Source organism: Oncorhynchus masou, chromosome 18 (assembly GCF_036934945.1).
Source record: "Oncorhynchus masou masou isolate Uvic2021 chromosome 18, UVic_Omas_1.1, whole genome shotgun sequence".
NCBI lineage: Eukaryota > Metazoa > Chordata > Actinopteri > Salmoniformes > Salmonidae > Oncorhynchus > Oncorhynchus masou.
Window position 1 is genome coordinate 17,437,918 of NC_088229.1, and position 24,790 is coordinate 17,462,707.

At 43.0% G+C, this 24,790-nt stretch overlaps 1 protein-coding gene across 3 annotated transcripts in view; it reads right to left on the reverse strand.

Annotated features, from left to right (window-relative positions):
- The window catches only part of plekhg5b (pleckstrin homology domain containing, family G (with RhoGef domain) member 5b), a 118,967-nt gene that overhangs the window by 15,395 nt on the left and 78,782 nt on the right, over positions 1 to 24,790 (reverse strand). For all 3 annotated transcript variants that reach the window (XM_064922406.1, XM_064922407.1, XM_064922408.1), the window contains 6 exons: positions 15,314 to 15,455; positions 14,767 to 14,866; positions 14,182 to 14,242; positions 13,674 to 13,765; positions 13,251 to 13,387; positions 11,753 to 11,946 (listed from right to left, as the gene is read on the reverse strand). In XM_064922406.1, coding sequence (XP_064778478.1) covers positions 11,753 to 11,946; positions 13,251 to 13,387; positions 13,674 to 13,765; positions 14,182 to 14,242; positions 14,767 to 14,866; positions 15,314 to 15,455 — 726 coding nt within the window. The remainder of the gene's footprint in view (positions 1 to 11,752; positions 11,947 to 13,250; positions 13,388 to 13,673; positions 13,766 to 14,181; positions 14,243 to 14,766; positions 14,867 to 15,313; positions 15,456 to 24,790) is intronic.

Sequence of the window (24,790 nt, forward strand, 5' to 3'; positions counted from 1 at the left end):
GGGGGATTTCTGGGGGATCTCGGCCAAGAGGACAAGGACACAGGTGCAGGAAGTGGACCGAGAGAGAGTGAGCGAGACAGCGAGAGACACACACTGGACTCTCTGCCAGTGACAGCAGCTCATTGGGCTGGACTAGAGGGGCTGAATTCCGATTACCTTGGCTCAGGAATGCTCTGGCAACAGATACACAGAGCATGGTAGGGGCGAAAAATGTGACTCTTTGATTTAGTGACATGGGTTTTAAAGTAGTATGACAATGAACATTTAACCAAAACTAAAACCTAAGCAAATCAGTAATTTGCAGAACATTACAGTACAAATCAAAGTCTTGGCACTATACCAAACAACCCAGAAACAAGTAGCCTAAAGCCTCTACTGACTTCAAGACTTACTGTCTAAACTGGGATGTATAACTCTCTCTTACACTGCAGATTGATCACCCAGATATAGTAGGGGAAAGGCTCCCCAAAGCTTCACACACAATGGAAGCAGTAGAGTACTCACCATTAAAGCCAGCGGCATGTCAAAGATCTGAAAAACCATCCTAATCCTTCTGTTAGTTAGATTTTGCAGCCCATACTGGACCCAGCTGCTGTGTTCTCTCAAGTTCAACCTCTCCTTCTCTTACGCATACATTCACGATACACTCGTGCCAGAGCCCTCAGACTAAGAGAGGAAAGCCCCGAAGAGCGACAGCTGGAACAATGAAAGGTTGTTCCTCAAAGAAAAGTGCTTCTGAAGTCCAGTTATGAACTGAGATAAGAAGTCTTGCTCAAGTTGAAAGAGTCCAGGTTTGTATGTCTGATAGAGAAGTTCTTGTATCCTTCTTATCTCCATGAATACACCATGAACACCACCCCAGGTCTCGTCTTTGAACTCTGTGTCTCTGTGTCTCCATGGTAGTCCTGCCTGTCCCACTGTTCTAACTCAGAGGTGAAGCCTGCTGTGCTGATTGAGTCTGCTGCCTGCCTAGAATTTCACACAGCCACTGTCCTGGAGTCATAGCAACCAGGAGGATCCTGTCTGCCCCATTGTGTTGAGGAGGAAAGGAAGAGGAGGCGGGGCTACAGGAAAAGTGAGTGAGTGTCTGTGTGTGATCTGCATAGAAAGGGGTGTGGCCAGAGCAACAGCTTGCAGGGCTCCAACAGAAAAGAGCAGGCATCCTGGTGCTGCAGAGGACATGCCAACTGTTCATAGTAACTCACCCTTTGTTTAATCGCTGCCTCTGACGTCCACTTTCCTTGTTCTGACTGTTCTGAATCCCCCACAGACACACACTCCCTCTCCCTTCACTTATTTTCCCTTTTCTTTTAAACCACTGATTTTCTTTCCAAACTGACTGACAGCTTTACGTCATTTAAAATCTGGCATGCCTCCATTTCCGCTCCCTGATTGTAAATTAAACTGATACTCTAACACAGAACAGACATGTATTCAGTCACTAATGTGACACCTATACCAGGCATATAGAAACATACTTACAAGGACAGTTGTTCCTCTTGGGAGCAAAGCTAATTGTCACGTATAGACAAATTGATTTTGGAATGTCTCCAGGAGGAGAAAAATAGGCAATGAGTGAGCAAACAAAAGCAAGTATTACTGAACTGGTGAGAAAGTCAGTTAGGCCTTTACCGCAGTGACAATCACAAAGTCTTGCTCTATTGTGGTTTGAACCCAAGTTACCCAACCCATTAGGCCTATGTTTTTTCAATCAATTATGTTTTTGTTTGCCCGTGGACACAACTTTCCACAAAGCTTTCCTGGTTGACTGTAACAAGGTAAGAAATGACCAGTAATGAGCTGTTTTAACACATTTCTTTAGTATGCTTAGATATTCCTCACAGATATGACTAAGCAAACACCCCTTTCCACAATACGTGGCAGCACAACTACACACCATCAAATTCAGGTCATATCTAATCAACTGGGGTTAATGTACTTATTTTAGCATTGATCCTATATATTTCTCAATGGGCTATTTTAATGACCTATTTGTACTGATTCTCTATGTACAAAAACAGCATATATTGCAGAAGTCTGTTCAAAAGAGCAGCATTCAACACCTAACTAAAAACCATTTTACCTACTTTTCTGTGCAGCCCTGTATATTTGACCAGCCCTCTCTAAACTTTATTGAGTTTCACCTGGCCTCTGTGCAGACCTATCTGTCATCGTCCATTAATAACAGAGAGGACCCTGACCTACAACACCATTGACAGGTCTGGGAACTAGGGAAATTGGTGGCCCTGAGTAGTTGGCAGTCACGTTCAGCTCCAAGCAGGTTAATGACAAAGTCTCGTGTCCAGTTGGTTCCTTCCTCATCTTATCACAGACCTGTGTGGTTTTAACCTTGGTTTGAAAAAAAACCCCAGAGAGACCTGAATGGAGGAAAGTATTGAAAGTAGAGGTCGACCGATTATGATTTTTCAACGCCGATACCGATAACAATTATTCTGCCAATTTTTTATTTATTTATTTGTAATAATGACAATTACAACAATACTGAATGAAAACTTATTTTAAGTTAATATAATACATCAATAAAATCAATTTAGCCTCAAGTAAATAATGAAACATGTTCAATTTGGTTTAAATAATGCAAAAGCAAAGTGTTGGAGAAGAAAGTAAAAGTGCAATATGTGCCATGTAAGAAAGCTAACGTTTCAGTTCCTTGCTCAGAACACGAGAACACATGAAAGCTGGTGGTTCCTTTTAACATGAGTCTTCAATATTTCCAGGTAAGAAGTTTAGGTTGTAGTTATTATAGGACTATTTCCCTCTATACCATTTGTATTTCATTAACCTTTGACTATTGGATGTTCTTATAGGCACTTTAGTATTGCCAGTGTAACAGTATAGCTTCCATCCCTCTCCTCGCTCCTCCCTGGGCTCGAACCAGCAACACAACGACAACAGCCACCATCAAAGCAGCATTACCCATGCAGAGCAAGGGGAACAACTACTAGAAGGCTCAAAGCGAGTGACGTTTGAAACGCTATTAGCGCGCGCTAACTCACTTTGGTTACACCAGCCTCATCTCGGGAGTTGATAGGCTTGAAGTCATAAACAGCGCAATGCTTGACGAAGAGCTGCTGGCAAAACGCAAAGAAAGTGCTGTTTGAATGAATGTTACGCGCCTGTCTCTGCCTACCACTGCTCAGTCAGATACTTAGATACTTGTATGCTCAGACAGATTATATGCAACGCAGGACACGCTAGATAATATCTAGTAATATCATCAACCATGTGTAGTTAACTAGTGATTATGATTGATTGTTTTTTATAGGATAAGTTTAATGCTAGCTAGCAACTTACCTTGGCTTACTGCATTCGGGTAACAGGCAGTCTCCTTGTGGAGTGCAACGAGAGAGAGGCAGGTCGTTATTGCGTTGGACAAGTTAACTGTAAGGTTGCAAGATTGGATCCCCTGAGCTAACAAGGTGAAAATCTGTCGTTCTGCCCCTGAACGAGGCAGTTAACCCACCGTTCCTAGGTGGTCATTGAAAATAAGAATGTGTTCTTAACTGACTTGCCTAGTTAAATAAAAGGTATAAAAAAATAAAAAAAAATAAAAAAAATGAAAATAAATACAAAAATCGGCAAATGGGCGCCCAAAAATATCGATTTCCGATTGTGAAAACTTGAAATCGGCCATTCCGATAATCGGTCGGCCTCTAATTGTAAGTAGCTAAGCGGTAACGCAGTAGCAACCCGCCCCCCACCGCGCTACTGGCCTATCAGTTATGTTGTTATTCACCAATAAGAGGACCCTTGATCGGGCTGTCTGATTAACGATGCAAAAAGTGTGACGTTAACCTTCCTGCCCACATGGACACCCACTGTGACAAACGCAAAGACAGGAAGAAAGGCAATCACACACACGCAAACACACGTATGTGCAACGACACACAAGACCATATCAAGTTCCATTGGCTGGGAATGCAGTGCAAACCCCCATCATGGTCAACATATCACAGGGCCAGTGGTTTTGCTCCAAGAACCTGCTCCTAATTCTACAGCCAGTTAGCGCCATGGTGAAACAAAGAACCACTGAGTTAGAGGGAAGAAGATGGATCATCCATTACAACAATAGGATAATCCTTATCGCCTGCTAACCCAGATATCACTGGTTAATGGTCAGCATGGGACCCATTTACATTTTAGTAATTTAGCAGACGCTCTTATCCAGAGCAACTTACAGGTGCAATTAGGGTTAAGTGCCTTGTTCAAGGGCAAAGACAGAGTTTTCACCTAGTCGGCTCAGGGATTCGAGCCAGAGACCTTTCGGTTACTGGCCCAACGCCAGTAACCGAAAGGCTACCTGCCACCTACCTAGCAGTGGATCCCAAACGTGCCATCACAAGAGGCCCACCAGCATGACTGGTGTCTCCACTGTTTCCACTACACACACACAACCTGGCTGGTGTTTTCCACCATTCACGGGACCAAGAGATAAATAAATCAGATACAATCTCCACCGTGGCTAAGGTTACAGATTGAGAATCCTGCAATCATTGCCTACGCATTACATTCAAGATGGCATACATTACAATGGCATTTCCTTATCTAATATCAACTTAAATACTGCAGCCACAGAGGAAGAGACCCAGTGGTTCTGTCTGTCTCACCTGACATTGTGTTGTTGGGCTCTGGAGGGGGGCTGATTCAGGAATACACTCCACATGCAGAAGGTCCCAGCTCCGCCAGGACGAGAGGCGATTAAACCGCACCATTCTCAAGCCTCACTTAAGAATAGATGCCATACCAGTCATCCAAAAGTAAATATGACTAATTTAAATTAGGAAGATCCTAAATCCAAAAGTCTATGAGATCCGAAAAACATTACAGCTAGAAAAAAAAGAGGAAGCGCCCAACTAAAGTCCACAGAGACGGGGAGTGCAACGCACAGTGAAGTATTGAGGTGGAGGAGAGTTGTAGCTGCTTCTTCTGTCTGTCACCAGAGCAGTAATGCCTGACAATCACACTGGGATCATAAAAATGCTGTATCCTCCCTTCTCTCCTCAAGCCTCCACACCTAAACACACTTTACTGTCTCAGTCTAACACATTGAAACACACAACTACCTCTCCTGCAGCAGTTCAACTGGCTCCCAGCCACGCCTAGTCACACCTGAGCTCCCAACCCTGATAGGCCGTAAACAGCAGACATCCGTGCCCACCAGGGCCTGCACACTCAACCACACAACAGTAGGCCTTTTAAACATAAACACCACCAAGTACACACAAAAATCCCCTTTCATGCTGGATAAACAAACCATTTGAGAAACACACTTGATTAAAATAAAGGTTAAATAATAAATAAATGTCAGTTAGGGATAGATGGATAAACAGCATGCGGTTCAACAGAATATGGTTCAGCATTGCAATATTTAAATGACACTTCTATATAGGAGCGTTGGACTAGTAACCGGAAGGTTGCAAGTTCAAACCCCCGAGCTGACAAGGTACAAATCTGTCGTTCTGCCCCTGAACAGGCCATCATTGAAAATAAGAATTTGTGCTTAACTGACTTGCCTAGTTAAGGTAAAATGAAATATAAATAGTAATTGGTTGAATCACCAATGTACACCAAATCTACACTACAGCCTATATATTTCAGCGTCTCATATTTAACTAGCCAAGTCAGTTAAGTAAAAATTCTTATTTACAATTGACGGCCTACACCGGCCAAACTCGAACGACGCTGGGTACCGTCCTATGGGATTCCCAATCACGGCCGGTTGTGATACAGTCTGGATTCTAACCAGGTTGTCTGTAGTGACGCCTCTAGCACTGAGATGCAGTGTCTTAGACGACTGTGCCACTTGGGATCCAAGACCAATGAAATATAAATCTAACAAAATGTAGCATTTTCATAGTCTATCAAAGTATAACAATTTCAACTTGTACATCTATTGTTGCGAGGCAGTCTGTATTTCATCTCAACTAACCTGAGATGTGTGAATGGCTAGTCATTTCAATAAATAGGCACGTGAGTGCAGATCATCAAACATAAACATACAAGTAAAATGCATGTGACTACTCCCCATTCTCCATCGTCATTCAAATGACTATTGCGCAAATTGCTGATTGTCCTGATTGTGTATTTCACTCAGAGATTAAATGAATGAGCTGTTAGTTTTGTTAGCCTGACTAAGCAAAACAATTACAACTGTAGTCTAGGGGAAAGACATGAATGTGAACACTGTGCTTAGCGGGGGAAAATACAACATTTAAACAAGGAAAAATAAATGACGAAAAACAGTTTTTTACATAACCTACTTCCTGCTACCATTACCAAAGAATTAATAAACCAGACACTAACTTAAGCTACCAGTTTATATAACCAAACGCACATTATAACTACATAGGCTTAATGCATGCATTTGAGTCATTAGCAGACTCTCTTATCCAGACCTACTTAAAAGCAATTAGGAATGTGACTTGCTCATGGGCAACATCAACATATTTTTCACCTAGTGTGCTAAACGAGCATCTGCTAAACAACAAATGTAAAATGAGTCTGCTAAATGACTCAAATGTAAATGGGGTGCTCATGTGTCACATCTATGTCAAATCCTCTAAAAGAAGAGGGTATGGTTCCTTCAACCATCCAGGCTATTCAACAGCTCCAATAATCTCCCCATCAGTCTTCTTGTTGACCTACCTGTCCTTACACAACGGTCTTCCCCCTCCCTCCCAACACTCAAGTTCCACAGATGCCAGCAGATAACTCTAGGCTAGACCATCATAAGACCATCTACTATAAACCTGGGTGAAACACAAGCCCTGGTTGACTTGGTGCGTGGATAGAGTTTCTACTGGTTAGATCATGGTAAACCCATGTCAGCACGTAGTCTACAGAGTGACCGACTGACGGGAATGGGGGTAATCTGAGACTGTTAGATAAGTGAGTCCTCTCACGGAATAAGACAGACAAGAACGAACATGTGGGAGGATGTGGAGGGTTTCCTTGAGTCTTCTTCTTCCCTAAATTACATTTCCATCTGTGCTCTACTGTACTCCTCTTCTCTTTAAAGAAATGTGTGCACCATTGCATTTCACAACAGTCATTGGTAGAGGGGTTTGTTATATCACATTTTTATTCAACCAATAAAATACTTATGGGATACAGATATTATTTTGGGGATAATTTTTGAATAATAATCTTTCTAAACTGAGGTCCAATCAGTTCACAGTGACAAGGCGTTGAAATGATTCTGTCTAGCTGTCAAATGCTGTTTCATTCTGACCAAGTGAATCTTTGGCTATCTTTGTAGTGTGTTGTTTTCCATGGCAACCAAATGGTGCATATTACACAAAGGCCTTCTAAAAGGTTCAAAGATCACTTTTATAGATGTGATCTAGCTATTGTAAATCACATGATCCCAATCTGTCGAGAGCATTCTGTTTGAAGTACCCATTGTAAACCATGTGACTCGAGGCCAACTGTTTAGATTCTCGACAAATGGGATTATTCAAAAGTTACACACTGTAGGCCTACACAGTGACTAGCCAATCCACAAAGCCAGTACATGAAAGCCCAACTATTGGACACACTTAATTACTCATGTAGTAATTTAGCCTTTGGTCAAACTCTTCCCAGCATTTGTATCTGAGCCTAACACCTTAACTTAACCTCCTGGAATGTAGCAGAAACATCCATGAAGTTATTATGTACACTTTGGATAGTGTATCAATACACCCAGTCGCCACAAAGATACAGGTGGCCTTCCAAACTCAGTTGCCGGAGTGGAAGGAAATCGCTCAGGGATTTCACCATGAGGCCAATGATGACTTTAAAACAGATACAGAGTTTAATGGCTGTGATAGGAGAAATAACATTGAAGCTACTCCACAATACTATATTTCAAAGTTCTATTATTGAAGACCAAGGGGTATTAAAATAATTGGAATGACTAGACAGACTCTGTTTTGGTTTTATGTAAAGATATCATAATTATATTATATGTAGTATACGCTTCCATAAACAACCCATGAAGAAATATGCAACATTCATGGCCAGCTATGTAAACTAACATTGATTTATCCTGCTATAGATGTCTCCAATTGGTAATATTATTTTGTGTCTTCTAATGCCTCTTGAGCAGGTTGACATTTATTTGGATGAGTCTTGTCTTTGAGGTGGAACTGAGAATTTCTGCTCGATGGGCCAGATGCAAAGTCAAAACTGGCAACATTGTAAAAATGTAAATTTGCATTAATTTAAGGTTAGGTTTAGGCATTAAGGTTGACTGTGGCTGTGCCAGCTAGTGACCACTCAGCAGAGCTGCCTCCAGAACAAGAAATCAGACTACATTATTAAGTGTGTGTGTTTGCAGGTGTGAAGAGTTAGCCAAATTACTTAGCCAATTAGCTTCAGCTGTTTGGTGTGCAACTGTGGGAAAGTTGGTTTGACTTTGGATAACCTATCTCCAGGGCTAGTTAGGGACCGTCAATAAATTACACAATGTAAATGAGACAATATTTTCAATGTTGCACACCTTTTAGTTCTCATTAAATGCTTTCAATATTTTTAAAGGAATTTCTAAAATGTATAGTTGGTTTGAGGTTAAGTAATTGAAATGTAGAGCTATTGGAATTTTAACATTGTCCCATGTACATTGTGTAATTTATAGGGGCAGTTCTTTAAAGTGTGTACCTTTACTTTTCTCTTTATCGCCTCCTTGAGGGCATAATGAGAATGGCTGCTCTCTGTGCATGAATATAAACAGTGTCCAAGTTTGAGTGAGCTGATACAGGCTTTTTTACTTTCTTTTTTTCTGAAGGGGTTTTGTATATCATGCATTTACTGCTTGTCTTTGACTGAATGAGACTCCTCAAACTAAACAAAGACAGGATTGGAGAGGAACAGTATGACCAAACTCCTGACTAAATCAGACAGACATGTTTAACTTCTTATGGCTGGGGGCAGTATTAAGTAGCTTGGATGAATAAGGTGCCCAGAGTAAACTGCCTGCTACTCAGGCCCAGAAGCTAAGATATGCATATTATTAGTAGATTTGGATAGAAAACTATGAAGTTTCTAAAACTGTTTGAATGATGTCTGTGAGTATAACAGAACCTGAGAAAAAATCCAACCAGGAAGTGGGAAATCTGAGATTTGTTGGTTTTCAAGTCTTTGCCTATCCAAGAGTGTAAATTTGGTCCGATTGCACTTCCTAAGGCTTCCACTAGATGTCAACAGTCTTTAGAACCTTGTTTCAGGCTTCTACTGTGAAGGGGGAGAGAATAAGAGCAGTTTGAGTCAGGTGTCTGGCAGAATGTCATGAGCTCACTCAGGCGCGTGACCATGAGAGTTAGCTGCGTTCCTTTTCAATTCTAAAGACAAAGGAATTGTCCGGTTGGAATATTATTGAAAATGTATGATAAAAACATCCTAAAGATTGCTTCTATACATCGTTTGACATGTTTCTACGAACTGTAATGGAACTGTCGTCTGAACTAAGTGCCTGCGCCTTGTGAATTTGGATTTGTGAACTAGGCATATGGACTTTATCGAACAAAACAAACATTTGTTGTGGAACTGGGATTCCTGGGAGTGCATTCCGATGAAGATCATCAAAAGTAGGTAAATATTTATAATACTATTTCTTACTTCTGTTGACTCCACAACATGGCGGATATCTGTATGGCTTGTTTTGGGCATGTACTCAGATTATTGCATGGTGTGCTTTTTCTGTAAAGATTTTTTAAAATCTGGCATTAAGGAGTAGTATATCTTTAATTCCATGTATAACACGTGTATTTTCATCAACATTTATGATGAGTATTTCTGTAAATTGGTGTGGCTCTCTGCAAAATCACCGGATGTTTTGGAAGCAAAACATTACTGAACATAGCGCCAATGTAAACTGAGATTTTTGGATATAAATATGAACTTTATCGAACAAAACATACATGTATTGTGTAACATGAAGTCCTAGGAGTATCATCTGATGAAGATCAAAGGTTAGTGATTCATTTGATCTATATTTCTGCTTTTTGTGACTCTCTTTGGCTGGAAAATGGCTGTGTTTTTCTGTGACTAGGTGCTGACCTAACATAATCACATGGTATGCTTACGTCGTAAAGCCTTTTTGAAATCGGACACTGTGGTGGGATTAACGACAAGTTTATCTTTGAAATGTGTATAATACTTGTATGTTTGAGGAATTTTAATTTTGAGATTTCTGTTGTTTGAATTTGGCGCCCTGCACTTTCACTGTCAAATCGATCCGTTAACGGGAATTCAGCCATAAGAACTTAATGTCCAAGGATGATGACTTACCGACCCGCAGACAGACACTAAAATCCCTAAATTACAGAAACCTCAGGTATCCTCCCAGGCTCTACCCCGTTGCCTAGCACAGCAGCACGGCCGCAATGACATCACACGTTTTCAGTGCATGCAATGCTACACTGTCTCACCTGAGTGTGTGAGTACTGACTGAGTGGGTCTAGACTTGCCTGCAGGGATCTCCACAGTTCACACCCATTGACTTGTTTTTCAATCTGTAAGCGGAGAGGGCTAGTCCACACAAGACAGTTACCAATCTTTCAAAGCAATGTGCAGAGGCAGCGAAAGAGTATGGCACAAAAAGAGCATGCTGTTTTCATACTGAAAGTAGTCGCTCATGACAGACTTAACACAAATTGACTTGCTGGCACGCCAAACATTTTTCTGGGTTCCGAGATTATACTGAGAAGGCAATGGACAATTTCACAATCTTATTTTCTTCCAGCAAAGTTGACTAAATGACATCTCAGAATGTAGGTTTTAGTCAGTCGGAGAATAACTGTAGTACAGAATGAGACAGACAGGACACTAAACCTTATGATTCTAGCATCTCCCACGGTCTATTAACACAGGGTGAAGCAGGGTGCCAGTTCCCCCTGGTCCAGCACTCCTTCACCCAGCACCTCTCCTCCAGGCCAAAGTGAACACTACCGGGTTCTTCCTGTCAGCCAGAATAAGCAGCTAATGGCAATGCCTCTTCTTCTAGGTCACCAGCCTACCCAGAAAGGCTTGAAGGCCATAGAGGTGGCTGGCACAGCACAAGGCATATGAGTAAAGCAGAGTTTAAGTGTTCCGATGGGATGAAAGATAGCAAGGTAATGAAAAATAGGGTTATGATAATGACTGGATTATCATCCACTTCATAAAACGATCCACTTCATAAAGGCATCATGGGATAAAGGGTTAGATTATGGAAAGAGGTAGAAAGTGGCATCTAAAGTTTCAAGATGTTTAATTCTCCTAACTACCCCCTCATCTCTTAATGTAACAGGTTAGGATAATTAGGTTAAGGTTCTGAAAAATGCTCTCCAAACCTGCAACAAAAAGTCACAACCGGTAGTAAATGTACTCCATCTAGTCACAACCAGTAGTAGGTGTGTATAAGTCAGATAGGATGTATAGTTTAAGTGTGCTTATACTGAGCTCATGTAGTGGTAACATCTGTCACCTGTTCACATCCTGGACAACAAACTAAAGTGACCTAAAATAAATCACTCTGCTTTTTTTGTTGAGTGCTTCAACTCCTTGAATTAGTGATTTTGGATGTTTTTCTTGGTAAGCCCTTCTCATGATTTTTGTCATTGTTGTTGAAAACCCCTCCTTTCCTTCATTTGTTCAAGGCCCATCTGCAAAGGCCCACCTGAACTCTGTGTGTATACTGTATATGGACCCATGGTGTGCGCGAAAGAGAGATTTGATGTACATCAGTTGCAGTGTGTGAGTGAATACATACTGTAGTAGAGGCTGCGCTGACCAGTAGGTCAACGTTGCTCTTCATGCGTCCCAGAGAGCCGTGCTCCACCCTCTCACTGCCCGCAGTGAGGATGTAGGAGCTCTGAACCCCAGAGGAGGGTTTCATGTTGGGCAAACTGAGCGAGCGCAGGTCCTTCACTCCCTGCTCCACCTTCAGCTCATCACCTGGCCGTGCTGAGGAGGAACCAACATGGAGGGTTAGCTTAGTGTGTTATAATTCTCTTCTTGAAGATAGGTAGGTGTAATAGAGAAGTGCATCAACATTTATTTATTTCAGGACTAGCTTCCTGTTTCAGTTCTCTTTCCTCAGGCACCAAAACAGGATCTCTAGTGGACAGTCTTAAATCCCTTTTAAACATTAGATTGTGAAAATATTATACAACAAGGCTAGCTTTTAAAATTTGCGTAATAGCTGCAGATTGCATTGGATAAGTTGAGAGCCTGGTGGGTAGGAACATTGGGCCAGTAACCGAAAGGTTGCTGGATAACATCCACTAGCTACCAAGGTAAAAATCTGTTGTTCTGCCCGAGCAAGGCAGTTATCCCACTGTTCCCCAGGTACCAATGACGTCGATTAAGACGTGCGCGCACGTTCTCAGCTAACCGTGTATGGGTCTTTGATCCAAAGGCTTCTGCTACAGATATAGGCCTTTTCTCAATTGGATTTGCTCAACTCATGTGTCCTCTCTCACCTCCTTATGAAAAAGGGCAAAGGTAAATCAAGGAGAGGTGTCGTGGAGAGGGAAAGTAAACGAAAAGGTAATTGTATGAAATCAGACTCCTTTTCTACTCGTGCCTTACCAGGCAAATTACGTTTACAGGGGTAGATCCCAAAACAAGTGTAAAGTGTGCATGCTTTTCTACTCTGACAAAGCAAAAGCTGATTCAAAGGGGATGTGGCAGATTTCAATACTATTCCACGAGGGACTCAGATAAGATACACATGACTATCCTCAATGAAAGTAGGCTGTCGAGAAGGGGAGAACACTCTTCCGTTCACCTGTTAACAAATTGACTTCTCCTCGACCACTAAACCTCTCGTGGGTTTGAGGGTCAGGGAGGAGAGGACAGAGAGAGAGGCTGGAGGTCAGACTTTTTCCTAAATGAGAAAAGGTCATAGTCTCCTCCAGGGATCCAAGATGAAGGACTCTGTCCAGTTTCCTCTGAATCAAGGGAGAGACAGGAAACTGAGGCTCTGCCATCGGTCTCACCCAGGCATTGTTTATGCTCGGGGGTACAAAGAGGAGCCAAATACTCTATAATAAATGCAAATTCATTAGATTGGTGTTTGTTTCATATTTTGTCAACCCTTAAAATGTAGTTTTCAGTGCAGGGCAGTAATCAAAAGTTGAAACACATTGTACCTTGGTTTGCTTAGAATCAAAAACACCCATACTTCCACAGAGTTATTTTATTCTATTAATTGTGAAGCTTGAGGAAAATGTTCTGACTGGTCCTCTGATGCAGTTGACTCTTACCTTTGACCTTGAGATAGTGGCCCCCGAAGCGGTAGGCCTCAAAGTTGAGGGACAGCGGAGTGTTGGACTGGTCTAGGAACAGATCTACCCGGGATAACTCAATACCTTTTCGTTCAAACACAGGGCCCAGCACCTCCCTGGAATAGAGGAACACACAGGACAGAGAGAACAGAATGAACACAGAACATTCACTCAATACAGTTATGTAAGCACAGGACAGAGTCAACAGAGACCATTCACACCATATGTTTATGCAACACTAATGCAGTGGGTCCTATCCAAATAATCAAATGGAACATTATTATATACTATGACTTTGACCCATGCCTTGGACAAACTCAGACCAGACCTTAAATAGAAAAGACAGAAATCGGTCACAATCATCCCTATTTATTCAGCCCACTACCAATTCTCCTAACTCGCCTCAGGGTCTTCTTTTTCACAGCGGGGACGATCTCTGTGTCAATGTCCACGTTCAGATCAAACTTGAGGCTGAAGCACTCCTTTCTGGGGTCCTGCAGGGGGCGACAGACAATAGAAGATAATGGCTGTAAAACTGGGAAGGCCAGAGCTCCTATAGTGATTTCTCTCTCATTAGATCCACAGGGAGGCACTTTACCAGGCAGACTGACTGGCCAGGAACACTCAGGGATGGACCATTGGACACCATTATATTTCACTCCCTAACCTGGGTCCCTGGCCTCTGCTGATAATGGCTGCCATTTTCAGTGGTGTAACTTAACAGCTTGAAGCCTGTAGCCATGTTGGCACTGTGATCATCATACAATCTAACTTTCCACCACATACAATAAGACAGGTATGTTCTAACCAACATAGTTCCTAATAGTATTGGGACAAGTCTAAGGTGAAGAGATGTGGTTTCTTAAGGGGCGTGTGTGTCACACCCCTACCTGGCTGTATCAATACTCACATCTGTGTGCCGTCGCCGTGGTTTCTTCTTCACCAACTTCAGACCCCCAGTTTTACGCTCCCTGAAAGAAAAAGAATATCCTATGCACATAGTGTAATTTAACATCTATGGCAGGGCTCACCAACTGGTGGCCCTTGGACTAAATTTGTCCCACTAGTTCCTCTCAGCAAATCAGCTCCAATGGATTTTCATTTTGGAAATCAAGTTCTAAAGTATTCCCAGGTATAAAATATAGATAAATGTGAACGTATACAAATGTAAGAAAGGTTTGAAATTATTATGCTTTAGTCAAACATTATATCTGTTTGGGCTTCCTGAAGTAATTGAGTCTACAAATGTTTTCTAAACATGTTCTGGCCCCCTGACCATCCCGTGGCTGAATATAGCTGATGATCCCTGATCTATGGAACAACAGGTCAACACTAACTGAAGCATAACTACAACTATTGTATATAAATAGAGCAGTGCAGTCAAAGAGGACACTACTCGCTGATCTAGTTAACATTTTGTATTTTAAATCGAAGTGACAAGCGCCATGCAGACAGACAGATGTAATACATTTTCGCATAACGAGGATTGACATACCCTTGGTTGTTGGCCCCTTCATCCTCCTCCTCCAGGTCAGAGGGGGGGCTGGTGGGGGGGGGACAGGAGCGCGTCGACACATTCCGGGCCAGGATGGAACCTTACACGGGGGTTACACAGAATATTAGATCATTAATAATATTATTTAATAACACTTTCCTTAATAACACAGGTACTTCCAGTTTAATGTAGCATGACAAAAGTTGATCAACTCTTCTAAATGTGGAAGACAGTCACGATGGATGACGCAGATAGAATGAGTCAGTCTAGCTGTCACGACTAACAGTTCAATGAGCCTAGAAGCCGTAATTGCATGACAGACAGTCTCATATCTTAAGGTTATGAACCCCAGTTTAAGATAGAAATCACAGGTGGGGGGAAGTCTGTGGTGGAACAGGAAGATGTGCTAGTGTTACTTTTCATGCATATAATAATAATAATAATTATTATTATTATTATTATGTGGGTGCTTACACATTATTTGTTCCATTTCACACATGTACAAGTGTATATTAATACGCATGTGTGAAATGGAAATGTGGTGTACCTTGGGGTTGTAGGTCAAAGCGGGGGTGTCGGTCAAAGTGCATGTTGTCTGTGTCTTCCAGGTGGCAGCGGGAGTCACATGACTCACACAAATTAAGTGGGCTCTTGTTGTTCAGGTCCTGGCAGTCCGAATGGTGGCACACCTGGGGAGAGATGGGTGTGAGGGTCAGTACAGCGGATGTACCAATCTACCTGGTCAGTAGTTGGGCTCAGGTACAGAGTAGTCTCGGGAACCAGACACAACCCACTGTAAGTTGCAAACCGCACCAACAGATCCACAGATGACGCAATCGCCATCACACTGCCCTGTCCCATCTGGACAAGAGGAATCCTTATGTAAGAATGCTGTTCATTGACTACAGCTCAGCATTCAACACCATAGATCCCTTCATTAAGGTCGGGCCCTGGGTCTGAACACCACCCTGTGCAATTAGGTCCTGGACTTCCTGACATGTCGCCCCCAGGTGGTGAAGGTAGGCAACACCACTACGCTGATCCTCAACACAGGGGCCCCACAAGGGTATGTGCTCATTCCTCTCTACAGCCCTGTTCACCCATGACTGCATGGCCATGCATGCCTCCAACTCAATAATCAAGTTCGCAGACAACAAAAGTGGTAAGCCTGATTACCAACAATGACGAGACTACAGGGAGCAGGTAAGGGCACTGGTGGAGTTGTGCCAGGAAAACAACCTCTCCCGTGTGAACAAAACAAAGGAGCTGATTGTGAACATTAGGAGACAGCAGAGGGAGCATGCCCCCATCCACAGGGATGCAGTGGAGAAGGTGAAAAGCTTCAAGTACCTCTGCGTACACATCATTGACAATCTGAAATGGGGAAGAGGTTAGGTAGGGTAAGGGTTAGCCTGGAGCCCTGGGGAGGTTAGGTAGGCCTACAGAGAGACAGCTCACAGTATAAAGCTCCACACATCCATCAACACACAGCCAGGGCAGTGGTCTGGCTGAGATAAGAGACAGGTCACAGTATAAGGTCACAGTATAACACTACACACATCTACCTGATGGCAGGACAGACAGCCACGTAGTCCCCAAGCCATTGTTTACACCATTACAGGGGATAGAAGGAGCAGACAAAGTTCAATGTCGAAGTACACAGAGGTCTTGTGACTAGAGCTTGAGACAGCCAGTCAGTAAGCCAGCCAGCCAGCAAGCCAGCCAGTCAACCACGCAGCCAGCCATACAAGCAGCCAGACATGCACCAGAAATTAGCTGGATTAGGCCCCCTCTGCCTGGAGCCAGACAGAGAGATCTCCCCCTCCTCTAGCACCTCAAGGGGTGGCCTCCTTGGCCCAGGGAGAAGAGGAGAGCCGAAGGAGTTACCGCTCTCCAGCACCACCACCACCCGCTATGACTCCTATACAGGAAATGAGGACGTATGGGGAGATACAATGGAAGTCCTGCTAATGTATTTCCTGTCATTGTCTCCGTGTGCTCTGCTTGGGACTGGAGGTGTGCGCACGCGCGTGTAGTGGGGGCTGCAAGTAAGCAGGCACAAATACAGTACACACAAGAAAAACAGCACAAGTGTTTTCCCACAAGTTCCCAGTCACTCAGGTTGAACCATGTTCTTACTATGTTAACAAGTCAATAAATACACCTGTAGGCTGTGTTCCATACACATAAACATGCAGGATGTCTACTCAAGCTATCCACAAAACGTAGATATGTTCTTGCCAGTGCCATTAAGCTGGGGGGCAGGAAGGAATCCCAGTATAGAGAGGATCCATAAGAAGAAGGAAGAGAATATGAACAGTTTTCAGTAGTCCAAAGCCCCCTTAATCTGGAGCTCTAATTGTTGCCTGGGCTCAGTAAGCTGGTCTGGTCTCTCTGTCAGAGCCATCTGACGCTCCCTCTGCATGCAGACAGGCAGGGTGGAGATTAAACCAGGGGCCTCTTTCAGCTCTCAGTCTGCCAGTCAGACAGAGTCCTCGCCTCTCCGATGCTCCTCCCTTCCCTTCCCTTCCTTAGGACCTCTAGTCAACACCCAGAGAATGGCCCTTGTTAACTGTAATAGGCACAATTAAGTTAAGTGTGCTTTCATATTTTTAGACGGAGCATGTCTCTGACTGTTGGATGGGAGTTTCAAATGAAACTTAAAAGGCCTTGTTCCATTCATCATAAACATTGTTATGGTGGTATATTGATAATTATATTAATCAAGTTTGGTCGGAATGTGTCTTCTGCTCTCTCTTTCTCTCTGTAAATAAAACATACTGAACAAAAATATAAATACAACATGCAACAATTAAGTTACAGTTCATAGACGTTCATATAAGGAAATCAGTCAATTTAAATAAATTCATGACCCCCACTCCCCAGATGATCCCACTCCCCAGATGATCCCCCCCACCCCGATGATCCCACATGTGAAGAAGCCGGATGTGGAGGTCTTGGGCTGGCTGATTACACATGGCCTGCGGTTTTGAGGCCGGTTGGACGTACTGCCAAATTCTCTAAAACGAACGTTGGATGCAGCTTATGGTAGAGAAATGAACATTCCATTCTCTGGCAACAACTCTGGTAGACATTCAGGCAGTCAGCATGACAATTGAATGCTCCCTCAAAACTTGAGACATCTGTGGCATTGTGTTGTGGGACAAATCTGCACATTTTAAAGTGGCCTTTTATTGTCCCCAGCACACGGTGCAGCTGTGTAATGACCATGCTGTTTAATCAGCTATGCCACACCTGACAGGTGGATGGATTATCTTGGCAAAGGAGAAATGCTCACAAGCGGGGATGTAAATACATCACTGCACAACAGAGATAAATAAGCTTTTTGTGCATATGGAACATGAGATTTTTTTATTTCAGCTCATCTAACATGGGACCAACACTTTTTACATGATGGGTTTATATTTTTGTTCAGTGTACATAGATAGCACAATGCTAACAACACAAGCATGTCAGAAATCAAAAGAGTACTGCTTTCAAATTTGTCTCCTCGAAATAACAATGAACCTCCGCTCAGAATATACTGTATGTCTGTGTTTGTGCGTGTTTAGACAGGTAAAATATCAAATTAAATTGTATTTGTCACATACACATGGTTAGCAGATGTTAATGTGAGTGTAGCGAAATGCTTGTGCTTCTAGTTCCCACAATGCAGTAATAACCAACAGTAATCTAACTAACAATTCCAAAACTAATTTCTTATACACAGTGTAAGGGGATAAAGAATATGTACATAAAGATATGAATGAGTGATGGTACAGAGCAGCATAGGCAAGATACAGTAGATGGTATCGAGTACAGTATATACATATGAGATGAGTATGTAAACAAAGTGGCATAGTTAAAGTGGCTAGTGATACATGAATTACATAAGGATGCAGTAGATGATAGAGTACAGTATATACGTATACATATGAGATGAATAATGTAGGGTATGTAAACATTATATTAGGTAGCATTGTTTAAAGTGGCTAGTGATATATTTTACATCATTTCCCATCAATTCCCATTATTAAAGTGGCTGGAGTTGAGTCAGTGTGTTGGCAGCAGCCACTCAATGTTAGTGGTGGCTGTTTAACAGTCTGATGGCCTTGAGATAGAAGCTGTTTTTCAGTCTCTCGGTCCCTGCTTTGATGCACCTGTACTGACCTCGCCTTCTGGATGATAGCGGGGTGAACAGGCAGTGGCTCGGGTGGTTGATGTCCTTGATGATCTTTATGGCTTTCCTGTAACATCGGGTGGTGTAGGTGTCCTGGAGGGCAGGTAGTTTGCCCCCGGTGATGCGTTGTGCAGACCTCACTACCCTCTGGAGAGCCTTACGGTTGAGGGCGGAGCAGTTGCCGTACCAGGCGGTGATACAGCCCGCCAGGATGCTCTCGATTGTGCATCTGTAGAAGTTTGTGAGTGCTTTTGGTGACAAGCCGAATTTCTTCAGCCTCCTGAGGTTGAAGAGGCGCTGCTGCGCCTTCTTCACGATGCTGTCTGTGTGAGTGGACCAATTCAGTTTGTCTGTGATGTGTATGCCGAGGAACTTAAAACTCACTACCCTCTCCACTACTGTTCCATCGATGTGGATAGGGGGGTGTTCCCTCTGCTGTTTCCTGAAGTCCACAATCATCTCCTTAGTTTTGTTGACGTTGAGTGTGAGGTTATTTTCCTGACACCACACTCCGAGGGCCCTCACCTCCTCCCTGTAGGCCGTCTCGTCGTTGTTGGTAATCAAGCCTACCACTGTTGTGTCGTCCGCAAACTTGATGATTGAGTTGGAGGCGTGCATGATCAGACAGTCATGGGTGAACAGGGAGTACAGGAGAGGGCTCAGAACACACCCTTGTGGGGCCCCAGTGTTGAGGATCAGCGGGGTGGGGATGTTGTTGCCTACCCTCACCACCTGGGGGTGGCCCGTCAGGAAGTCCAGTACCCAGTTGCACAGGGCGGGGTCGAGACCCAGGGTCTCGAGCTTGATGACGAGCTTGGAGGGTACTATGGTGTTAAATGCCGAGCTGTAGTCGATGAACAGCATTCTCACATAGGTATTTCTTTTGTCCAGATGGGTTTGGTCAGTGTGCAGTGTGGTTGAGATTGCATCATCTGTGGACCTATTTGGGCAGTAAGCAAATTGGAGTGGGTCTAGGGTGTCAGGTAGGGTGGAGGTGATATGGTCCTTGACTAGTCTCTCAAAGCACTTCATGATGACGGAAGTGAGTGCTACGGGGCGGTAGTCGTTTAGCTCAGTTACCTTAGCTTTCTTGCGAACAGGAACAATGGTGGCCCTCTTGAAGCATGTGGGAACAGCAGACTGGTATAGGGATTGATTGAATATGTCCGTAAACACACCAGCCAGCTGGTCTGCACATGCTCTGAGGGCGTGGCTGGGGATGCCGTCTGGGCCTGCAGCCTTGCGAGGGTTAACACGTTTAAATGTTTTACTCACCTCGGCTACAGTAAAGGAGAGAACGCATGTTTTCATTGCAGGCCGTGTCAGTGGCACTGTATTGTCCCCAAAGCGGGCAAAAAGGTTATTTAGTCTGCCTGGCATATTTAGACAACGACAGGCGCAGAAAGGGAGCCAAAAAGACAACCATGGGCTGGGTGTCCAGGCAGCTGGCTGCATTCCTTTCAGGACTAAAGCTGCTGAACATATCTGGTGCTTGGCCGAGCCAACAAAAATGAGCCTGTTGGATCTGGGATGAGAACTGTGATACTATTCCCAAAACCTGTCTGAGAGTTTCCTTTTAAAGACAAAACTGACTAAATATGAACATACTCAAGAGGCTTTGTCAAAGAAATCATGAATGTTCTATTACCATTTTATTTACTACACAACAGCCACCCAGCATTGACATCAGCCATTGATGGGACGCTTTCTTTGAAATAAAGGAAAGCTGCAATACTGCTCGCGTTGCGTTGTGTCCCATGGCAGTGTACAAACTCAATCGCCAACGCTCAATTATCGATGACTGATGTGCACCGTGGTTTAGAGGGTGGTATATGCACCATATACCCAAGTATTTTTCCATGGACATTGCGTATACTCAATTCTTAATACCTACTGTACGATGCGCAATAAAGTAGCGTAGTGGAGGTATATGGCGTTTCAATTAATGCAATGAAACAGATCAAAATGTTAACTTATCATTTGTATAAACTATTATTCTTCACAGACGCAGCAATGTACCGACGGCGGTCGGCCTTCGCGTGAATGTTCCTCGCATGTGCACCTCACATGTGAGCGGTTTCAAATGGACAGAGACGGAAACAGTGATGCCAATTTAGCAATTTTGTTGCTAGATTTTGCAACTTTTCAGACTACCCTGGCAACTTTTTTTCAAACAGCACCTAGCAACAAATTTAGCTACTTTTAAAATGTATTTAGAACTGTTAGCACCTTTTGAAAAGTGACTCAAATGCTAAAATGCACGCATTTCCGCTCTAAATTACACAAAAACGATTTTCTATGTCACACTCAGTCACAACACATGTGCCTGGCTGCAAAATTGCATTGTGAGTGACGTCAACAGCAGGCGCTCAGTTATTGCACAGGCTGCAACAGGCCAGCAACAATATCACCAAATTGCAAATCAATGTTGGCTGACTGCAGCAGTAGTATGCTTTCGACGAGACAAACCCAATAAATATAGTTGGTCACGAATGTTTGATCTTGAACAGAACTTACAACATCAATCAACATGTCTCAATCAAAACTGTACAGCCAGAAGTACAGAAAAGAGTGAGAGTCTGTACCTGAATTTAAAGGTTGGCTGAAGCCAGTAATTGGGGATGGTTGTTGGGCATACTGTGCATACTGCAAATCAGATATGCTTGCAACAATGTATGACATCAAAAAACAATGTGCTACAGCAAAGCATATAAATAAATCAAAACCGTACAACCCCACAACGCAGTCTACATTACCAAAGTGGATAACTGCAAAAGCGCAGAAGCTACTATGGCAACGGCCACTGCAGAGCATTGTTCGCTGCTAGCATGCAACCATTTAGGTATGGCTTGCAAAGCTGCCTTTTCAGATTCTGTGGCAGCAACAAACTTCCAAATGCACGGCACCAAGTGCACAGAAATGATTAGGGGAGTACTGGCTCCTTATTTTCACAAAAGGGTAAAATCAGATGTGGGGGATGTCAGTGTCTCGAAATACCTGGGTGTGGTGATTCGGTATTTCAGTGGTAAAAAAAAATAGCGGGGTCCACATTTCTCGGGCTGGTTGAATTGAAGGGGGGGCGATGCCAGATCAATAGCAAAGGCGGTAGTTGAGTTTCTTGAGAAGTGTAACCTTAAAGAAAATCTTCGGGGTATTGGCACTGATAATGCGTCCGTGATGACTTCCTTGCCAATCTATGATTCGTCATATTTACAGTACGTATGCAAGGAGTGGACTTTCTGGAACTGGCGGAGACACAGCTGATGGTGGCAGTGTATACCGACCGCAGTGTGAGCAAGAACAGTGGCAATATCTGGAGGAAACCATTGATCAGCTAGCCAGCCAAGCAGCACAACAACCTGGAGAAAGCTGCCGAACGCACACATTATTTGAGTTAAGTTGCTTGTTCAATAAGATAGCATAGATACCTTGTTATTAGAGTGTACTTATAATTGTTGATCAGTTAGGTAGCATGTTAACTACCAATGCTTAAAACTATAATTGATCAGAATGTGTAGGTTTACTAGTTAAGAAAATCAATCAAATGTAATTGTTCAATAATGTGTAATTGTTCAATAATTCAATGTGTTTAAAAAAATATCTGATCATAAAAAAGTGTGTTGAAATTACTTTTACAAATAAAAATGTGATAAACAAATCTAAACACAAATGTTCATATTTTTTTACACTGAGATGACCAGTCAATTAAGTTACGTTATTGTGTATTCTACGTAATGACGCAGTTTTACATTACGTAATGACATCATCACACAATGACATCACATCATTTATCAACAAATCGACCTGCCTCTAGCAACTTCACCTGAAAATTAGTTGGCTACAGTGGACAGAAATATCCGTTAGAAATAGGGGAGGATTTAAATACAACTATCATGGGTTGCTATTATGACTACAATAATGCCTTTGACTGCTAGACAATTGAAAGTTAATCAATAGAACAGGAGAAAGCATATGAGTAAGACTTTATACAAATAATTGCCTCTACGTTTCTATGGTGGGATTTTGGCTTTATGGACACTTAAGTAAGGCCTAAGACATGCCTCACAATATGAAGTCCAGGTTTCAAACAATTAAGGAATAGGAAAAAAATATATATTGATGCTAATGATAAGCCTAACCATCTTCTGGTAGATTACTTTTGACTTATAAGAGTTCCAGTGTTGTGTTGGATAGTCATAGCATCCCTCTGAGTAAGCTAAACTAGCTAGCTGCATCTGCTAACTAAGTATGTGAAACTTTTTTTTGTTGAGAAATCTTTTGCTTCTCCTTAACTTTTGAAATGAATTTGTTCAAAACTGTTAAACTGTTGCCTTTCTCTCTCTTTGAGACAACTACTCACCACATTTAATGTACTACAGTGCTAGTTAGCTGTAGCTTATGTTTTCAGTACTAGATTCATTATCTGATCCTTTGACTGGGTGGAAAAAAATGTCAGTTCATGATGCAAGAGCTCTGATAGGTTGTAGGATGTCTTCCAAAAGTTGTCATAATTACTGAGTAAGTCTATGGAAAGGGGTGAGAACCATGTGTCTCCTCGGTTTTGTAAATAAATCAAATGTACCCAGAGGACGGAAGCTAGCGGTCCTCCGGCTACACCATGGTGCTACCCTACTGAGTGCTGTTGAGGCTACTGTAGACCTTCATTGCAAAACAGTGTGTTTTAATCAATTATTTGGTGATGTGAGTATATTTAGTACAGTTTTATGTAAAAGGTTAAATGTTTGAAATGTATATATAATTTTTTTGTGTGATTTTTTTAGCCCTTTTTCTACCAAATTTCGTGGTATCCAATTGTTTTAGTAGCTACTATCTTGTCTCGTCGATACAACTCCCAAGCTGCACTGCTTCTTTACACAGGCTCGGGAGAGCGACCAATGTTGAAAGTCATGCACCTCAACCCTGATACACAACCCAACCAAGGATTCGCACTGCTTCTTTACACAGCAAGCAGTTAAGAACATCCAACCCAGTGGGTTAAGCCAGCCGCACCAATGTCAGTCGGAGAACTTGCAAACAACCCTGGCTACCCTGCCACCCCGATGAGACAAGGACATCCCTACTGCGCCCTCCCTAACCCAGACAGGCCAATTGCTGGTGCCCCACGGATTTTATTTTACCTTTATTTTACTAGGCAAGTCAGTTAAGAACAAATTCTTAGTCCCTGAAATATTTTTTTTATTAATTTTTCTGAAATTCACTGAGGATCGTCTTCCCCTTCCTCCTCTGAGAAGCCTCCACTGGTTTGTGTATGTCGTGTTTGAGTATGTGTGTTCTGTGCGGGTGTCCAGACGTGCACTCTAAAGTCAAGAGAATTAGTGGTGGGTATAGAGAAAGAACAGCTACCGTGGCCTGAGCGACACACACCACTCACATCCGGAGACCCCCGGGCAGCTGTGAACACACACGGCCCCTCTGCGCCCCTCACTCAAGCTTAATACATTCACTACCACGTGGCACCTGCTTACGCACACTTGTTTCAACGCATACCACACACGACCAAGGCGCCATCACACACACGACCAAGGCGCCATCACACACTACCACACCACACTACCACACCCGCAGTAGCCTAGACACACAATCACGTGAACACAAACGTCCCACGTTCCAACTTGTGACCCTTCAGCAGGAGAGCTAGACCTATATTGAATGAAAGGAGTTAGATTTCCTCTCACCAACTACAGCTGTCTCACTTCGAGATGACTGGACTGGAGCCTCGAGGCAATTTAGCCCGGTTACCTCAGTCAGGGTTAACCCTACACAAACGCACTCCCTACATGATGACACAACGGTTTATTAGGCAGTATGATCAGCATAATAAGG